The sequence below is a fragment of the Heptranchias perlo genome, chromosome 2, assembly GCF_035084215.1.
Source record: "Heptranchias perlo isolate sHepPer1 chromosome 2, sHepPer1.hap1, whole genome shotgun sequence".
In the NCBI taxonomy this organism is placed as follows: Eukaryota; Metazoa; Chordata; class Chondrichthyes; order Hexanchiformes; family Hexanchidae; genus Heptranchias; species Heptranchias perlo.
The window spans coordinates 52,961,454-52,978,092 of NC_090326.1; the positions used below are offsets into that span (position 1 = coordinate 52,961,454).

A 16,639-nucleotide genomic window follows, 5' to 3' on the forward strand; every position below is an offset into this window, starting at 1 on the left:
CCTACAACTGATGTTAAATTGATAGGTCTGCAGTTTTCTGGTTTTCCATCCCTCCCTTCTTAACTAATGGAATGGCATTCACAATCTTCCAATCCAAAGGCACAATTCCCAAATCTAGAGAGCTTTGGAAAATGATGACTAACCTATCACCCTCTTTTGTTCCAAAGAAAATAATCCCAGCCTATCCAATCTTTTCTCATAGCTAAAATTCTCCAGTCCTGGCAATATTTTTGTAAATCTCCACTGTACCCTCCCGAGTGCAATCACATCTTTCCTGTAATGTGGTGACCAGAACTGTATGCAGTACTCTAGCTGTAGTCCAACTATTGTTTTATACAGTTCTAGCATAACCTTCTTGCTCTTATATTCTATGCCTCGCCAAAAAAAGAAAGTAACCTGTATGCCTTTTTAACTCACTTATTTCTTTTAATACCCTTAGTTGGAAACCATCAAATCCTGGAGTTTTGCCTTTCTTAAGTCCCATTATTTTATCCATTACCATTCTTTTGACCTATAATAAATCCAATAAGTTCCTCCTCTTGACTTATTTTAGATTCTCTTGTACCATTGGTATTTTATCCTCTTGTTCTTATGTGAAGATAGATACAAAGTATTTATTTAACAGTCTGCCATTTCGTCATTGTTCATTATGGTCACACCTGCATCTGTCTTTACTGGGTCCACATTCCCCTTAACCACTATATTTTTATTAAGATATTTATAAAAACTTTTACTGTTGGCTTTAATGTCCCTTGCAAGTTTTTTTTCATATTCTATTTTTGCACCTTTTATTACTTTTTATTGCTCTCCCAGTCCACTGAATTTCTACTTTCTCTTGCTTTTGTGTACATTTTTTCTATTAGCTTGAAATTGTCTCTTACCTAATTTGTTGACCATGGTTACTTAATTACATAAGTGGAGCTTTTGCCTTTTAGGGGTAACCAATTGTACCAAATACTTATTTGAATATTTCCCATTGTTTGACTATAGGTTTACCATTAACAGTTCAGCCCCATTTAATGTGGTCAATTTATTTTTCTTCCCTTTGATGTACACTATATTTCATTGCATTGTGGTCAATTTATTTTTCGTCCCTTTGATGTACAATGTATTTCACTGCATTATGGTCAATTTATTTCTTGGCACTTTGAAGTACAATGTATTTAATTCCTCCACTTAATAGACTTGTTAGCAAAATTGAAACCCATGGGATTGAAGTAATAGTGGCAGTGTGGATACAGAACTGGCTAAGGGACAGAAAAGAGAGTAGCGGTGAACGGTTGTTTTTCAGACTGGAGGGAAGCGTACAGTAGTGTTCCCCAGAGGTCAGTATTAGAACCACTGCTTTTTAAAATTTATATTAATGACCTTGACTTGGGTATACAGGGCATATTTTCAAAGTTTGCAGATGACATGAAACTCAGAAATGTAATAAACAATGTGGAGGATAGTGGCAGACTTCAGGAGGACATAGGCAGACTGATGAAATGGGCAGACACATGGCAGTTGAAATTCAATGCAGGGAAGTGTGAAGTAAAACATTTTGGTAGGAAAAATGAGGAGAGGCAATATAAACTAAATGGTACAATTTTAAAGGGGATGCTGGGGTATATGTACACAAATCTTTGAAGATGACAGGACAAGTTGAGAAGGCTGTTAAAAAAAGCATGCGGGATCCTGGGCTTTATTAACAGAGGCATAGAATACAAAAGCAAGGAAGTTATGTCAAAAATGTTTAGGCCTCAGCTGGAGTATTGTGTTTAATTCTGGGCACCACACTTTAGGAAGGATGTCAAGGCCTTAGAGAGGGTGCAGAAGAGATTTACTAGAATGGTACCGGGAATGAGGGACTGTAGTTCTGTGAAGAGACTGGAGAAGCTGGGGTTGTCCTCGTTGGAGCAGAGAAGATTAAGAGGAGATTTGAAAGAAGTGTTCAAAATCATGAACGGTTTTGATGGAGTAAATAAAGAAAAACTGTTTCCAGTGGCAGAAGGGTCAGTAACCAGAAGACACAGATTTAAGGTGATTGGCAAAAGAATCAGAGGCAACATGAGGAAACATTTTTTTAAGCAGCGAGTTGTTTTGATCTGGAATGCATTGCCTGAAAGGGTGGTGGAAGCAGATTCAAAAGTAACTTTCAAAAGGGAATTGGATAAATACTTGAAGGGAAAAATTTACAAGGCTCTGGAGAAAGAGCAGGGGAGTGGGACTAATTTGCTAGCTCTTTTAAAAAGCCAGCACAGGCAAGATGGGCTGAATGGCCTCCTTCTGTGCTGTACCGTACTATGATGCTACTGTGATTTTTTTTGTTTTATTCAGCATTTGATAGAAGTTTGAAAATGAAAACTTTAAATGAGTATTAAATTATTTAAGATACTCCATACCTCAGCGACATTTTCGTATGATCTTATTTGCAATATTGATTGCCTTGTAAGTCAATTTATTTTTATATATTTAATACATGTCCACCATGGTTTATTTGACAATGTATATCTTCTTTCTCAAAGCCACTGGACTATGAAAATAAAAAATCATACATCTTCAAAGTAGATGCCATTGATCCCCATCCAGATGATCGCTTCCAATCCCTGGGTCCTTTTAAAGATACAGCTACTGTGAAGATCACCATTCTTGATGTGGATGAACCTCCTATATTCAGCAGGCCTTTTTATGTAATGGATGTCTATGAAGATACCAATGTGGGCAGTATTATAGGTGCAGTGACAGCACAGGATTCTGATGTTAGCAACAGTCCTGTCAGGTAGGGCAAAAATATTTCATTAAATTTTGAAAATCTTGATTCTAGTTCCCACTGTGCACAGATTGATAACTCTGCCTACACAATACTTTAGGAATCATGTTGAAATACCGACTGAGTCATTAATGATATACTAGCGTTGCAGTGACAGAATACTTAATTACTAATTGACTACAGTGGGATGGCTTCGGGGCTGATTATCCACCCTCTAAAGGTTTAGTGTGCTACCATATGTGAGATGGGTGTTTGACAAGGTTCTTAAGCTGCTTGGTAACAGCCTTACTTATATTAAAAACCCTCTGGAATTGCTTTTAGGCTCAACCACATGGTCGTAAAATGCATCCCTCGCGCTACTTTGGTCACAGGCTGGTCTCTACAGTCTTATTGTTAAAGTTCTCAGACACCCTATCACTCAGTGAAACCAGGGACTTGGTCCACTTTCACTTGAAGTAACTTCCAAAGATCTAGTGATTCCTATTAAAATAGTAGACAGTTTCGACAAAAGGTAGAAACAGTTTAAGGCATGTAAAGGGAAATCATGTCAAGGAATATAAATAAGCCTAGATTGGTTGTGAATTTGATCTCAGTTGGGCAGATGGACATTGTTTCTCTTTGCCACTTGTTTTCAAATGGATGGGGTGAAGTGGTCCAAAGTGAACAAATAAATAATTCATTTGAATTGGCCCAACTTTAGATTCTTAGTTTGATTCAGCAGTCCTTCTTATCTGTAAAACCAACATCCCACAGGTTCAACGAATGGCATATACTATGGTTTGTGGAAGTCTGAAATGGTGCATTATCTAAATGTGGACAGAACTAAGATTATAAATAACATGCAATATTACAATAAGATGGATTGCATTTTGTAACAATCATTTTTCACATCAAATACAGAAATGATAATATATAATACATTACATGGATTATTTTAGAAAAATCTGCCTTTCAGATGAGATGTTAAACCAAGGCCCCATCTACATGTTCTGGTGGTTTAGAGGGATGTAAAAGATCACATGGTAGTCTTAGATTAAGGGCAGGGATATTTCCCATTGTCATGGCCAACATTCCTCCACAACTAACACCACCAAAAATAACAGAACTGGTTGATCATATCATTTGCTGTTTGTGGAACTTTGTTGTAACAAATTTGCTGCTACATTTATTTACATAACAAAAGTGACTACACTTCAAAAGTAATTTTGTTCTTCGAATAAATAACGGAGAGGGTCGTTGAAGATAGTGCAGTTGATGTTGTGTATATAAACTTTCAAAAGGTCAAGTGTCATATAATAGAATTGTTAGCAAAATTGAAGCTCACGGGATTAAAAGGGCAGGGGCAGCATGGATACAAAATTGGCTAAGGGACAGAAAGCAGAGAGTAGCGGTGAATGGTTGTTTATCAGACTGAAGGGACGTATACAGTGGCAATCCCTCCCAGGGGTTGGTATTAGTACCACTTTTTTTTATATCTATTAGTGACCTGAACTTGGGTATAGGGGGCATAATTTCTAATTCTGCAGATGACATAAAACTTGGAAGTGTAGTAAATAGTTTGGACGATAGTAGCAGACTTCAAGAGGAAATAGACAGACTGTTGGAATGGGCAGACACATCACAGATGAAATTTAATGCAGAGAAGTGATGCATTTTGGAAGGTAGAATGAGGAGAGGAAATATAAACTAAATGGTACAATTTTAAAGGTGGTGCAGGAACAGAGAGACCTGTGGGTTCACATACACAAATCTTTGAAGGAGGCAGGACATGTTGATAATGCTGTTAAAAAAGCATACAGGCTCCTTAGATTTATAAATAAAAGCATAGAGTGGCAAAAGCAAGAAAGTTATGGTAAACCTTTATAAATCACTAGTTAGGCCTCAGCTGGAGTATTGTGACCAATTCTAGGAACTACCTTTAGGAAGGATGGCAAGGCCTTTGAAAGGGTAGAGATGGTACTAGGGATGAGGGACTTCAGGTATGTAGAGAGACTAAAGAAGCTGGTATTGTTCTCTTTAGAACAAAGAAGGTTTAGGGGAGATTTAATAGAGGTGTTCAAAATTATGAGGAGTTTTGATGGAGTAGATAGGGAGAAACTGTTTCCACTGGCAGGAGGGTCGGTAACCAGAGGACACAGATTTAAGGTAATTGGCAAAAGAACCAAGGGGGAGATGAGGAGAATTTTTTTTCAGCAATGTGTTGTTAGGATCTGGAATGCACTGCCTGAAAGGGTGGTGAAGCAGATTCAATAGTAACTTTCAAAAAGGAATAAGACCTATACTTGAAAAGGAAAATTTTGCAGGGCTATGGGAAAAGAGCAGGATAATGGGTCTAATTGGATCGCTCTTTTGAAAGAGCCGGCACAGGCATGATGGGCCAAATGTCCTCCTTCTGTGCTCTATGATTCTATGAATTCATTAGTTTAAAGTGTCCTAAGCACTGATAAGGGCGACATAAATACAAGTTCCTTTTCTTTTCCGTATAATCAAAATACTGCAGAATTTCTCAAGTATATTCCACCTTCCAAAATGCATCACTTCTCTGCATTAAATTTCATCTGCCATGTATCTGCCAATTCCACCAGTCTGTCTATGTGAATGCCAAGAAAATTATCTTGAAGCAGTCCATGCAATTTCAGGCCATTTGATTGGATAAGTATATTTTTGAAACAATCAAAGATGTGCACACTGTTGTACTGCCAAGGCTCACCATTGAATAATGGCCATTTGAGTGAGGTACCAAAGGTTTCCCTGTGTCAGTGAAACTGTACTCCAGTAACAAATCACTGCCTTCAGAGGAGAAGGGGTAAGAGGAGAAGACTCGGGAAAAATAATATTTGACTACACAAAAAAAGTTTGAGATCAAACCAATCTGTTTTGGTAATATACACTGACTGTTTTATTTGTCAATAATGAGCTGTTGATTATCACTGTATGAGTATGTGGTGATTATGTTTCAGTTGTTAATTCTTGACAGTAGGAGAGATCTTGCTGCTGGCGGGGAACCTTGTCCGTAGCAAAAACTCATAAAATTACTCCTTAAAGTTATTATGTATCAATTATATTTGGCACATTCGCTGAAAGTGTTCATCATGATTGCTTCTAAAAAGAAAGAACTTGCATTTATATATTGCTTTATCAAATTCTCAGAACATCCTAAAGCACTTCACATCTAGCAACATAGGGAAAGAAATAAGCCGTTCAACCCCTCAAGCCTGTTCCATCATTCAATTAGATCATGGCTGATCTGTACCTCAACTTTATTTACCTGCCTTTGCTCCATATCTCTTAATACCATTACCTAACAAAAATCTATCGATCTTAGTTTTGAATTTTTCACTTGACCACGCCTCAACAGCTTTTTGTGTGAGAGAGTTCCAGATTTCCACTACCCTTTGTGTGAAGAAGTGCCTCCTGACATCATTCGGAATGGCCTGGCTCTAATTTTAAGGTTATGCCCCTTTGTTCAGGACTCCTCCACCAGAGGAAATAGTTTCTCTGCATCTACCCTATCAAATCCTTTAATCATCTTAAACACCTTAATTAGATCACCCTTTAATCTTCTATACTCAAGGGAATACAAGCCTAGTCTATGCAACCTGTTCTCATAATTTAACCCTTTTAGCCCTGATATAATTCTGGTGAATCTGCATTGCACCCCTTCCAAGGCCAATATATCCTTCCTGATGTGTGGTGCCCAGAACTGAACGGAGTTCTCCAGATACGGTCTAACCAGGGCTTTATACAACTGGAGCATAACTTTCACTGCTTTGTATTTCACCCCCTTTGAGATAAAGGCTTAAATTCCGGTAACCTTTTTAATTATTTTTTGTACCTGTCCACTAGTTTATAGTGATCACTGTACATGGACCCCTAAATCTCTCTGCTCTTCCACAGATCCTAGCTTTTTACCATTTAGAACATACTCTGATCTATCTTTCTTAGGTCCAAAGTGGATGACTTCACACTTGCCCACATTAAACTCCACCGTTTTTCCCACTCACTTATCTATCAATGTCCCTTTGCAACTTTTTGCTCCCATCTACACTCCTTAATGTGCTACCTAACTTCGTGTCGTCAGCAAACTTGGATATACGGCTCTCTATTCCTTCATCTAATAAATTACTTTTTGAACTACAGTCACTGATGTTATATAGGCAGTCAAATTATGCACAGCAAGGACCCACAAACAGTAGATGAGATCTACTGCCTGCAAAGACCTGACTCAAAATAGAATAAGCCTGTATAAAAGTATACACGTGAATGGCACGGTATTTATTAAAATCCATAAAATATACTATAGTTATTTCAAAGTGTGATCTCATTTTGGATTTAGAGCAAGGTTATAATCCATGAGTGAAGGAATCAAATTGGATAATCTGGGATAAGTGCATAAAAAAGCCTCAAAGAGAAAAGATCATTTAGCCATCAAGCCTGCTCCTTGAACAGACCATGTACAATCTCATGCATTCTGCCACACCAATTTCATCTCCTAAAAGAGGCTTCTGCATAAATTCTTCCTGATTCCCAAGGGTAACTAAGCAAAACTTTAGAATGTTTGTGTAAACTTTTATAGCACTGTTAGTCTCTGATCTACTACCCTCCGCAGTTAAGAGTTCCTTCCCCAGCCCCCCATCCCGATCTGTTCAAATGTTACTGAATTAATCTACATGACCATTTTGGGTTTATAGTGACAGACTAAGCATACTGATCTAGTGAATTATATTGCATTTTAATGGAACCCTGATCACCGTTTAATGTGTGAGATTTTTCTTTATTGATCTTGAGTTCTATAAAGGCAAAAGATAGTTAATGCTCCATTTATACACTACCCAACATTTCTGAAGGCAGTACGAGTGGGCAGCCACAGTTATGTCATACTGGCCATTGGCATCTTTATTGGTCGATACAGAAATGACACCGAGAAGTCAAATTGAATTTTTGAAATCACATCATGAAAGGGTCTTTGAAGATTGCAGTAATTTGGTAACAAATTCAGGAGATCTAATTTTTTATAGTAAACTGCAGTCTTTTAAGCCATGAATATGATAATGGTTCATTGAATAATAACATAACAAGATCAAAACAAATGTTATGTGTATTAGGAGTTTATCTAGGAGATTTGTGATACTTATACAAAACATGTGCTTACCTGAGATGCGAGGTAAATGAATACTAACTCCTGCATCAAATGCACAGTTTGTTCTGTTCTTAAATATTGATGTCTCTGCTTTGAAGATTTACAATTTAGAGCATGCATTTTCAGAAGTCATACTCTGTAGAATTAAATTTGAATGAATTATTGGCTTTACCCAGTGTCCTCTTATAGTGAATGTGTTACAGTATTTGAAATACTCAAACTATTTAAAAAGAATCAGTGTATTCATATATCATTGTTTATAAAGTTAATATAAGTATGCTTTTCTTATTCAATCTTGGGATATGGGCGTTGCTAGCAAGGCCAGCATTTATTGCCCATCCCTAGTTGCCCTTGAGAAGGTGGTGGTGAGCTGCCTTCTCCAACCGCTGCAGTCCATGCGGTGAAGGTACTCCCACAGTACACTTAGGTAGGGAGTTCCAGAATTTTGAACCAGGGACGATGAACGCCGATATATGTCCAAGTCAGCGTGGTGTGTGACTTCCAGGCGGTGGTGTTCCCATTTGCCTGCTACCCTTGTCCTTCTAGGTGGTAGAGGTCATGGGTGTGGGAGGTGATGTTGAAGAAGCCTTGGCGAGTTGCTGCAGTGCATCCTGTAGATAGTACACACTGCAGCCACAGTGCGCCGGTGGTGGAGGGAGTGGATGTTGATGGTCTGTTTATGAAAAATTGACTACGGTCTGAAAATAGTTTATAAAGTCCCATGTGTTATCACGAAGTTTTCGAATGACAAGTTACATTCATATAAACAAAAGCAAAACACTGCAGATGCTGTAAATCTGAAATAAAAACAGAAACTGCAGGAAACACTCATCAGGTAAGGCAGCATCTGTGTGGCGAGAAACAGAGTTAATGGCCTAAATTTTATCTCTGAAAAATGGGTGGGTTGGGGCGGGGTGACAGTAAAAATTTTAAAAATCTAAAACCCACCTCCAACCCACCCATTTCCGGTTTTAACGGAGGCGACGAGAGGCGGATGACCAAACTGCTCTTAGGAGGCCTAGGGCCTCCATTTTTACAGCTTTTTTGTTTTTAACTCCTGGGGGCTGGGATTCTAGGGCCTTCTACTTCACGCCACATGAAAGGAGGCGAGAAGACCCGAAACTGCAGGCAAGTACCTTTATTGTGCAGCTTGTGGGCACGGAGGAGCAGGAATGCTTCCCCCAGGCCCAACAAGCCTACCTGCAGTGACCACCACTCCTCCATGATCTCCGACCCCCCCCCCCAATGATCTCCGACCCCGACTCCCCCCCCCCCCCCCCCCCCACCCCGATGATCACTGACCTCGCCCCCCCCCCCATCTAAGACTTACCTTCTCGCATCAGCTTCCTGGCTCTTCTCCTGTCCGACTGACAGCTCGACTGAGGGGCCAGAATCCTTACGTCAAAATCGTAAGGACGTCCGGGAAACCCGTACTTTCAGGTTTGCCATCAGGAATTCCCACCCCCCCCCCCCAAACCCCTGCTGTCTTCCGGGTTCCGGGCTAAAATTTAGGCCCATGTTTCAGGTCGATGACCTTTCATCAGAACTGGAAGAAGTTAGAGATTTAACAGTTTATAAGCAAGTACAGAGCCAGGGTAAAAGGAGAGAGGGAGGGAAGGGAAGAACAAAAGGGAAAGCCTGTGATAGGGTGGAGGGGCAGGAGTGATTAAATGACAAAAGGGATGATGATGCAAGGCAAAAGGGGGGTGGGGTTGGTAATGAGTGCTGAGAGTTTCCAGCATTTTCTGTTTCAATTTTAGTTACATTCATATAATATTTTTCATGTAGAAAACACCCTAAGGAATCCACAGACGAAACAGAAGTGACATTGAGCCTTTGTGGGAGTATTGAGAGGTGACTGAAAGCTCAATCAAAGAAATATCTTTTGAGAATGGTCTTAAATGCAGGTATGGAAGTAAAGAGGTTGAGCATTTTCGGGAGAAGGTTACAGAAAGTACAGATGATGGCTGGAGGCTCTGCTGAAGATAGATGGTAGAGGATGTAGAGCTGGAGAAGGTTGCAGAGGTAAGGTGGGTATGACACCATAAAAGGATTTGTAGACGAGGATGAAGATGTAAAATTTGAACCGTTGGGTGCAGGAACCAATGTAGGTTGATGAGGATGAGGGTGGTGGGTGAGCGGGCTTTAATGTGTAACAAGTTTTAGAGTTTTTCGAGGGTGGCATTTGGGAGGACAGAAAGGAGGGCATTGGAGAAGTCAAATCCAGAGGTGACATGGTGTAGATCAGAGTTTTGGTAGCAGTGGAAGGTAAGCTAGAGGTGAAAGTAGATATGAGAGGTAGAGCTGGATGACACTAACTTGAATGTGGAAGCTAGCCCTATGATTATAGATGATGGCCCTTGACACGATTGACTACACCATCCTCCTCTAACATTTCTCCTTCCTTGACCATCTGAGTGGGACTGCGCTCTCCTGGTTCCATTCTTACTTATCCAGTCATAGCCAGAAAATCTCCTGCAATGGTTTCTCTTCCTGCCCCCACATCGTTACTTCTAGAGTCCCCTAAGGATATATCCTTGGCCTCCTCCTATTTCTCATCTGCATGCTGCCCCTCGGAGACATCATCTGAAGACATGACGTTCAACATGTACACTGATGACACCCAGCTCAACCTCACCATCACCCCTCTCGACCCATCCAATTCCGCTGTGTGGTCGAACTGCTCGCCCGACAAATAGTCCTGGATGAGTTGCAATTTCCTCCAAATACACATTGGGAAGACTGAAGATATTGTCTATGGTCCCTGCTACAAACTCTGTTCCTTCGCCACTTAAAAAATTCCACCATAAAATCCTAATCATTCACAAAACAATTGCTAAAGAAACTGAAAAATAAAGCTATTCTGGTGTCATATAATGTAATTACTAAATTATCAAAAAAGATGAGCTGCTGATAAAGAGGAGGTACTAGAAAGGTTGGCTGTACTTAAAGTAGATAAGTCACCAGGCCCAGATGGGATGCATCCTAGGTTGATGAGGGAAGTAAAGATGGAAATTGCAGATGTGCTGGCCGTAATCTTCCAAACGTCGATATGGCGGTGGTGCCAGAGTACTGGAGAATTGCAACTTTTACAAACTTGTTCAAAAAAAGGTGTAAGGATAAGCCCGGCAACTACAGGCCAGTCAGTTTAACCTCGGTGGTGGGGAAGCTTTTAGAAACGATAATCTGGGACAAAATTAATAGTCACTTGGACAAGTATGGATTAATAAAGGAAAGTCAGCATGAATTTGTTAAAGGCAAATCGTGTTTAACTAACTTGATTGAGTTTTTTGATGAGGTAACAGAAAAGGTTGATATTGTGTACGTGGACTTTCAAAAGGTGTTTGATAAAGTGCCACATAATAGGCTTGTCAGCAAAATTGAAGCCCATGGAATAAAAGGGACAGTGGCAGCATGGATACAAAAGTGGCTAAGTGACAGGAAACAAAGGGTAGTGGTGAACGGCTATTTTTCAGACTGGAGGAAGGTATACAGTGGTGTTCTCCAGGGGTTGGTACTAGGACCGCTGCTTTTTTTGATATATATTATGACTTGGACTTGGGTGTATAGAACACAATTTCAAAATTTGCAAATGACACAAAACTTGGAAGTGTAGTGAACAGTGAGGAGGATAGTGATAGACTTCAAGAGGACATTATCAGGCTGGTGGAATAGGCAGACACATGACAGATGAAATTTAATGCAGAGAAGTGCAAAGTGATACATTTTGGCAGGAAGAATGAGGAGAGGCAATATAAACTAAATGGTACAATTCTAAAAGGAGTGCAGGAACAGAGAGACCTTGGGGTATATGTGCACAAATCTTTGTAGGTGGCAGGACAGGTTGAGAAAGCGGTTAAAAAAGTATCTGGGATCCTAGGCTTTATAGAGGCATAGAGTACAAAAGCAAGGAAGTTATTTTGAACCTTTATAAAACACTGATTCAGCCACAACTGGAGTACTGTGTCCACTTTAGGAAGGATGTGAAGGCCTTAGAGAGGGTGCAGAAAAGATTTACTAGAATAGTTCCAGGGATGAGGAACTTCAGTTACGTGGATAGACTGGAGAAGCTGGGGTTGTTCTCCTTAGAGCAGAGAAGGTTAAGTTGAGATTTGAAAGAAGTGTTCAAAGTCATGATGGGTTTGGATAAAGTAAATAAAGAGAAACTGTTCCCTTTGATGGAAGGTCGAGAACCAGAGGACACAGGATTAAAATGATTGGCAAAGGAACCAAGGGCGACATGAGGAAAAACATTTTTATTCAGGGAGTAGTTATGATCTGGAATGCGCTGTCTGATAGGGTGGTGGAAGCAGATTCAATCGTGGCTTTCAAAAAGGAAGTGGCTAAATACTTGAAGGGAAAAAATTGGCACAGCTATGCGGAAAGAGTGGGGGAATGGGACTAACTGGATTGCTCTTAAGAGCCGGCATGGGCTCGATGGGCTGAATGACCTCCTTCTGTGCTGTAACCATTCTATGATTCTATGATTCCATGATTGGGTTCAATTTTATGAATTCAGGTCAATTTCAAGATACCTCGTCCACTGCCAGCATATATCCAAAATGCACAGGCATATTACCACATTGATAATCCTTCTCCGATAGCTCATCGGATAAACGCATCACATAGCATGACACTGCACCATACACACCAGCAAATTCCTAAATTTAATCCCTGGCTTGTGCAGATTTAGCTAATCTATGTCAGGTTGGCAGTGGAAACATACTAATTGGTTAGAAACAAGAACCCTCTGCCATTTTTCCTCTTGCTAACCTCTGGGCTGAGGAGGGGAAAAGTGAATCAGGGTTCCTGCTCTTGATCGCTAACCAGGAACCACTGATGGGAAGTATACATGTGTGAACATCAAGGGACAAGAAGATTCGGCTTGATTGTACTTCATTCACCAAAATTATACATGAAGAAAGTTCACCTGAGTTTCAGAATTGAACAGCTACCAATGCCTGTAGGAAAGTACCTTAGTATAGCGCATGGTTAATACAACATAAGGTTAATTTTATAAAATTACACTTTCAACAAAGAGCCTCAACCATCAGGAGTGCACATTGGAAATTTTGGCAAGCACTTCCCATAATTTTACATCCAACAGGCATGCATCTGAATTCCTGATATTGCTGGAGCACAATTTCATAAAATTGCCCCTCATAATATTCAGTTCTTACATTATACAAGGTAATGAGAGTGTCTATACTTAAAAATCTGAATAATCCTATGTAAAAAACTGGGGCAAGATATATAACGTTGTGGCAGATAGATGGATTTATCCCTCTGTGATGCTGCATGGACGTTTGAACTTTGCATGCATATTGGACTTTGATTAATTTCACACTGGAGCTTATCAATATAACTCTACAATTGTATTTTCTGGTGTTAGTTGTCTCCTACCTTTGTTTGCAATTAACTGTGTTGCCCTATTCTGTTGCCATTTTGCTAATACACAGCATCTTCATGTAATTTTGACTAAGACTTGAGTTTGGTATAACTCAGAACTAAACATAACAAAAATAAAATGCTGAGATGGTGGTATAAGATAAAATGGATGATTCCATGATTCAACACTTCCATTGGGGAGCACCACTCACATCTTGTGAAATCACGGGCATGCAGCCCATGATTTTTCATCCAGAAACAGAATCACCTCTGTAATATCACGAGTACTCCTTGATATTTCCCCAGTTTGAAAGTATGAATGCTAAATGTTCAGCAGTTTTCCTGTTTCAACTTGTAAACTGTTAGAATCAAAGAATCCTACAGCATAGAATGAGGCCATTCAGCCCATTATGCTTTTGCTGGCTCTTTGAAAGAGCTATCCAATTAGTTCCACTCTCCTGCTCTCTCCTCATAACTCCTCTCTGGTGTATATCCAATTCCATTTGAAAGTTATTATCGAATCTGCTTCCACCACCCTTTCAGGCAATGCATTCCAGATCATAACAGCTCGCTGCATAAAAAAAGTTCTCCTCATCTCCCCTCTGGTTCTTTTGCCAATTTCCTTATCTGATCGTACTGTTTGGTTTCTTAAAGTAAAATGTGGGTTAAAAATATACCTTACAGAAATAATCAAAGAATGAGGCGACATACTGGCCAACAAGGTTTATTATAGGAAGAGTTGCCACGGGGGTTCTCTTGATCGTTCGCTGTAACCTCAGCAGAAGAGTCGCAGCGACCTCAGAAAAATGTCAAAAAATTAGGTTTTTTCAAGGATTCTGTGGCTTTTCGGCCAAAGTTACAGTGGTCAAGCAAGGGAACCTCCACGGAAATTCACCACTTTTAGATATTAGTTCTTTTGTTCAGTTAACTGTCTTGTTGACTTGTTTGTGAATATTTTTATACCCTGTGAGTCACGAAATGGTAATTTTACAAGTTTGCATTGTCACCAGGGAGCCTTGCCTTCTGGCATTGCAAATCAGAAATCCAGGAGTGCGCTCCCCACAATTTTCGGACCATTTATGTTAATGGTCGGAAAACTGTGGGCAGCGTGTATCAGAGTTTATCATTTGTGCTGTTGCCGGCAAGGCTCCTCACCAGCAGCGTGAGCATATGAAATTACCCCCATAACCTAATTTTCATTGTCCTTTAAAATCCAGGCCTACAGAGGGCCCTCTTCGAATTGGAGGTGTGATCGATGGCTCCTAAATTTCCCTTTTAGTTTAAGAGCTTTGATTGTCAGGTTTTAAGTGAGACTTTCCTTTCTAATTCCCACTTTGAATGTGATGAATATTTACTATTCAAGATTTCAGATCTGAATCTGACATTATTGCAAACTGATTAATATAATTAGTATAATCAGCACAGTGTAGCATCAGAAGTTAACTACACAGTAGTCACCTGGCTTGGGGTTGAATTATACATTCGGATTATGGCTTCACTTATACATTGAATGTTGTTTGTTCTGGAAGCAGATCACATTCTGAGACAAGTTGACAGATTGTGATTATAAGAATTAGTTAACAACAGTCAGGCTGGGTAGGTGATACATACAAATGGAATAATTAAGTGAATCATTCAATTTAATCGACCAGAGCTATTCTAGTCAACAGTTTTGGCATTTAGTGCTTCTTTGTGTCTACTGAGCCAATGTGTATTGTTTTTGATTCAATTGCACTGGTTTTGAATTTCATCTGGTACTTCTTATAAATTAAGTTATCTATAGTGCTTTCCTAATTTCAATTTTGAAATATTAACACCAACCTTTATTTTGTCACTTCAAGTTGGTTTAAGGTTTTTTTTTCAGAAAACATTTAGTGACATGCAAATATCCTTTAGCATACCACCATCTACACATTAGCCCTTTCCATTATATAGATTCTCCTTTTTAATTTTTTTCCTTCACTTATCTCTAAGTGTACTCACAAGTATCCGTTTTGATTTTCCACAAAAAATCTTTTGTGTGTCTTTCTCATGTTACAATTTTCCTGCTCCTACTCTCACCCACCCCAGTTTCCTTATATTTTAGAAAAAAATATTGTTTTCTTTATGGCCTCTATTGCTCTGTGTTGGTCTTTCCAGGTTAGCTGTATCCAACAGTGGGATAATCCAGTGCTGGGTGCTTAGAAGGCTACTGGGTTTTGAAGCTCTTCTGTGTTGTCCTATTCTCCAAGAAGCAAATCAGCATAATTATCTATCTTCTCCTTAGCAATTAAAGCATCCTTAGGGAACAGTCTCTGAATAACCATTTGTGGGATGTTAACAGTCTGAATGATCAATATTAATTCCAGGATTCTTACCACTTCCTGCCAGAATAGGTGGAATCACCATAACATATGGATCATATTTGCTCCCTCTGTATTGCACATCCAGTAGTCAATGATCTTTAAACCTGATGTTTGCTGGTGTCTTGGGGTTAAGTATGCTCAATGCAACACCTTAACTTCCAGCAATCCGAGTCAGGCACAGGGCTTAAATGCCCACATCAAATAGTGTCACCAGCATATCAATTAATCACTTCTGTTGGTTCTCCATTTCAAAAAAAATCAAAGCCTTACGTGATGACATCCGTTATCATCAAAAGTCAGGCTCAGTGTCAAATAAAAGGATCATAATCTTTTATGTGGAGGAATCCTTTACAGGGACAACTCAGATAAAAAGGATCAGAGAAGGTGCACAGAAGCTTTCCTTTCATCTCCAAGATGTGCAGGATGGAGAACTTAGCTCAGTAAGGCAGAGGCTATATACACTTGTGAACATTATGCAACGTGGGGGCAACTACATGCAGAACGACAGTATATTGTTCTGCAATATAGCAGTAAAACAGTATATTATTCTGCAATACCACAGGGCCCAGTCATCACAGACTGCCATCTTCCTCACCGATGCAGTGCTCCTCCAATCCTCTCTTTACATCAACTTGCCCACTGAAAGCCACCTTTAGGGTAAGATTAGGGTATTATACATTGGCATTCTGGTTAGGATGAATTCAATCCTGCAGGCAACTTGTCAATCCACTAAAGATTTCACAGGATCACAAGATAAGTATGAATGAGGAAAGTCATTCAATCTATACCTCTTGTTACATGTACTGGATGTAGTCACACACATGCCACTCATTAACCAAACTCATTTGTGGCAATGAATTAACCAAATGTTATCATGGCATCTCATTAACCAAACTCCTGTCTTTATGGAAGGTGGACTGAAAACCATTCCAGTTGGGAAGAGGTACAATTATAAACCAAAAAACTGGTTTACTTTACAAAGACTACATAGATGAACACAATACAATTTCCAGT

General features: G+C 39.6%; 1 protein-coding gene across 1 annotated transcript in view; it reads left to right on the forward strand.

Annotated features, from left to right (window-relative positions):
• The window catches only part of LOC137339234 (cadherin-12-like), a 214,152-nt gene that overhangs the window by 119,238 nt on the left and 78,275 nt on the right, over nt 1-16,639 (forward strand). Inside the window, exon 7 of the mRNA XM_068001881.1 lies at nt 2,508-2,761. Within this exon, the coding sequence (XP_067857982.1) occupies nt 2,508-2,761 (254 nt within the window). The remainder of the gene's footprint in view (nt 1-2,507; nt 2,762-16,639) is intronic.